Here is a 2,911-nt window from a genome sequence, read left to right as displayed (position 1 = left end):
ACGTGTCTCTAACAGGGATATCATGTAGATGATCTTCCAAGCCCTGGTGGAGTTGTAAATGAGCTTTTCTTTACTGTCAAGAGTAGGAAATGAGCTGGGGCATCCAAAAGGTTCCAGTCGGTTGGTTACTTCCACACATCCTTCTATGATATCTCACTCTTAAGCTGGAGCTGGGCTGTAACCATTAAATAAACCAAGGGAAACCCAATCCTTATTTTTATCTAAAGTTCAAACAACACTTTTTGCTTTTATAATGTCAACAGTCAAACAGTTGAGGCCTCCACCTCCATCAGTACTACACCACACAGGCACACACTGAATACAAACAACACAAGCCCCTCTTTCTCCGTTGCTTCTCCAACCCATTTGGCCAAGTATATCAAAACGATATAAAGAACCCCTACCTGCTTCTCTCCTCCACAACATCCAGACAACAATCTCCACCTTCTCTCCTCCATAACATTCAAAGAATTTCATCCTCTCTCTCTTCTCTCATCTCTTGCAGAGAGCTCTTTCTCTAAATCTCTAAAGCTCCCCTATCTTTACTTCTCAAGTTCCCTAATATGGCCTCTTTTGTTTCTACATTGCTCTTCCAAGTCGTCCTGGTAGTTTCCCTCTTACATTTTTCCAATGCTGGGAGGATACTCACTGGATCAGTGGAGGATCAGTCTATGCTCTTCCAATACCACAATGGTCCCCTTCTCTCAGGAAAAATCTCTGTCAATCTCATCTGGTACGGCAATTTCAAACCTGCCCAACGCGCCATTATCTCAGATTTCATCTCTTCCCTCACATCATCCTCACAAGCTTCATTGAAGCCCCAACCCCAACAGAGACCCCCTTTTCTCACTTGGTGGAAGATCACAGACAAGTACTACCACCTCAGCTCCAAGAACAAGAAGCCCTCTTCCCTTTCTCTCCAAATGGGTAATCAGATCCTTGACGAGAATTACTCATTGGGCAAGTCCCTCACTAGGAACCAAATCTTGCAGCTCGCAGCTGGTGGCGATCATAGAAACGTCGTTAATGTAGTTCTTGTAAGATTTCCTATTAGGTGGGCTAGCATAGTCAAAGATTTGTTTCCAAAATCGGTTTAGTGGTGTTGATTAAAGATGGAGTAAGCAAAAAGAATCCAATATTATTGGTAAGTGATCTCTATGGAGATATTGGATTCTATTAGCACGCCTTAATGGTATGAAATATTTATTACTATGTGTAGACCAAAGGTATTGTTTCCTTAATGGGGAGGAAACCCTAATTTTATTGCAAGGTTGGTCCCTACCCTCACCCCTATATATAGTTATCACTGACCCATTAAGTGAGGCTAACGATCAAAAGCAAAAAGGAAAGAGGGTAGACTAGACCAACATTGATCGTGTTGTACGAGGAGCATACAAGAAGACATTGAGGAGTTCTTATTCTTCAGTCATGGATTCAGGTATGCATAAAACTTGTTTTTGTAGTGTTTGTCGTGCATGCTTATCGATCTTCATGAATCGTTCCGTATTTATTTTCTTTCAATGGTATCAGAGCCTCGTTCATGAAAAATCGATCGGCTATACCACCAGTAATAAAAATCAATTTCTTCTCCTCGAGTCGTTTTGTTTTGAAGAAACGAGAAAAATAATATATTATATATTATTACTAAAGGACAGAACTGGTAAAGTTAAATTTATAAAAAAAATCCCTTGATTTATCTTTTGGAAAACCGTACGGTTTGGTTTTTAAAAAAAAAAAAAGTGACAAAAAAGGGTGAGTACGTTTATGGTTGTTTAGTAAAAAAAAAAGTACGGTTCAACTTATTATTATGGTTTAAAGAATTGAACCAAGTGATTTTACTTCATTACCCTTAAGCTTTTAATTCACAATAATTGGGTTTTATTGGACTTGGGCTGGATCCATATGGTTTGACTTAGTTTTATATTTTATATTTAGAAACTTAATGGGCCAAGCCCATGTCCAGATTTGTTTAAGTGTAATGGGTTTAAAAACTCATAGGCATTATCTCAAATGGGATGGATTGAACCAACACAATTCAAACCGGCTAAATCAAACCCAATCTAGTGAATCAGTCAATAGGTGAACCAAATTAGATTAGAAATCAAGTTAACACAAACGGATTCGTGATACGGAAGCTATCTCCAAAAGAGAGTATTGTATTACTTTGGGACAAGGAAAGTATTATGTCAAGTTGACTAAAACAAAAAAAGGGAAGGGAGGCTTTAAGAAATTGTTGTTTTGTGATGACTTCATAAGAGGTAAGATTGTAAGGACAAAGCCTTGTCACCAATTTAACTAGAGTACAACGGTAAGAGTTGTATTAATAGATACATTTTTTGAAAAAAAAAAAAGGAGTTTGGTTGTGGGTGACGATAGACCCAGACTTGGTTTTATCAATTCCTTTTTTTTTAATCATTTAAAGTAATGGGTTGGGGCCTTATTTATTTCATAAAAAAAAAAAAGGTTTATTGTTTCATTTAAACTGTTATGGGCTTAGACCCATGGGCATGATCTATTAGTATATATATATATATATATATATCAAATGGGATTTGTAAAGTGGGCTCTCTTACGTTTTAAAATCTCATTCCGTTTAAATTTATGGTTCATACTAAAGTCTTTAAACAGTCATCATTAAGGTATTGTCTTGATTCGAACCAGTTTTGATCCGATTCAAAATGAAATGGTTTATTGACTCTTATGATAAGTATTTATTGTGCCACTTGAGAGGACGGAATATTGTCACACCTGAGATTACAAAATCTATAATCCCGTTATATTTTGTAGGATAAAATTTTGTCATACTACAGTTGATAGATAAATCTAATATTGTCTATGTATTGATTTATTTATATGGCATAAATTTGTTGTTTTGTGATTTTCTTGAATCAACCCCGGTTATTTTGATGGG

At 36.5% G+C, this 2,911-nt stretch overlaps 1 protein-coding gene across 1 annotated transcript; it reads left to right on the top strand.

Annotated features, from left to right (window-relative positions):
• Positions 1-374: 374 nt before the first annotated feature.
• Positions 375-1,037, top strand: LOC122068010 (protein EXORDIUM-like; the record flags this gene model as incomplete). The annotated part of the gene is made up of 1 exon (XM_042631831.1): positions 375-1,037. A coding segment is annotated over exon 1 (474 nt), but the record flags the coding sequence as incomplete, so codon positions are not given.
• Positions 1,038-2,911: the final 1,874 nt, after the last annotated feature.

This window comes from Macadamia integrifolia, unplaced genomic scaffold, assembly GCF_013358625.1.
Source record: "Macadamia integrifolia cultivar HAES 741 unplaced genomic scaffold, SCU_Mint_v3 scaffold3322, whole genome shotgun sequence".
NCBI lineage: Eukaryota > Viridiplantae > Streptophyta > Magnoliopsida > Proteales > Proteaceae > Macadamia > Macadamia integrifolia.
The sequence above is the reverse complement of the archived record's forward strand: the minus strand, read 5'-3'. Positions and strand labels throughout refer to the sequence as shown.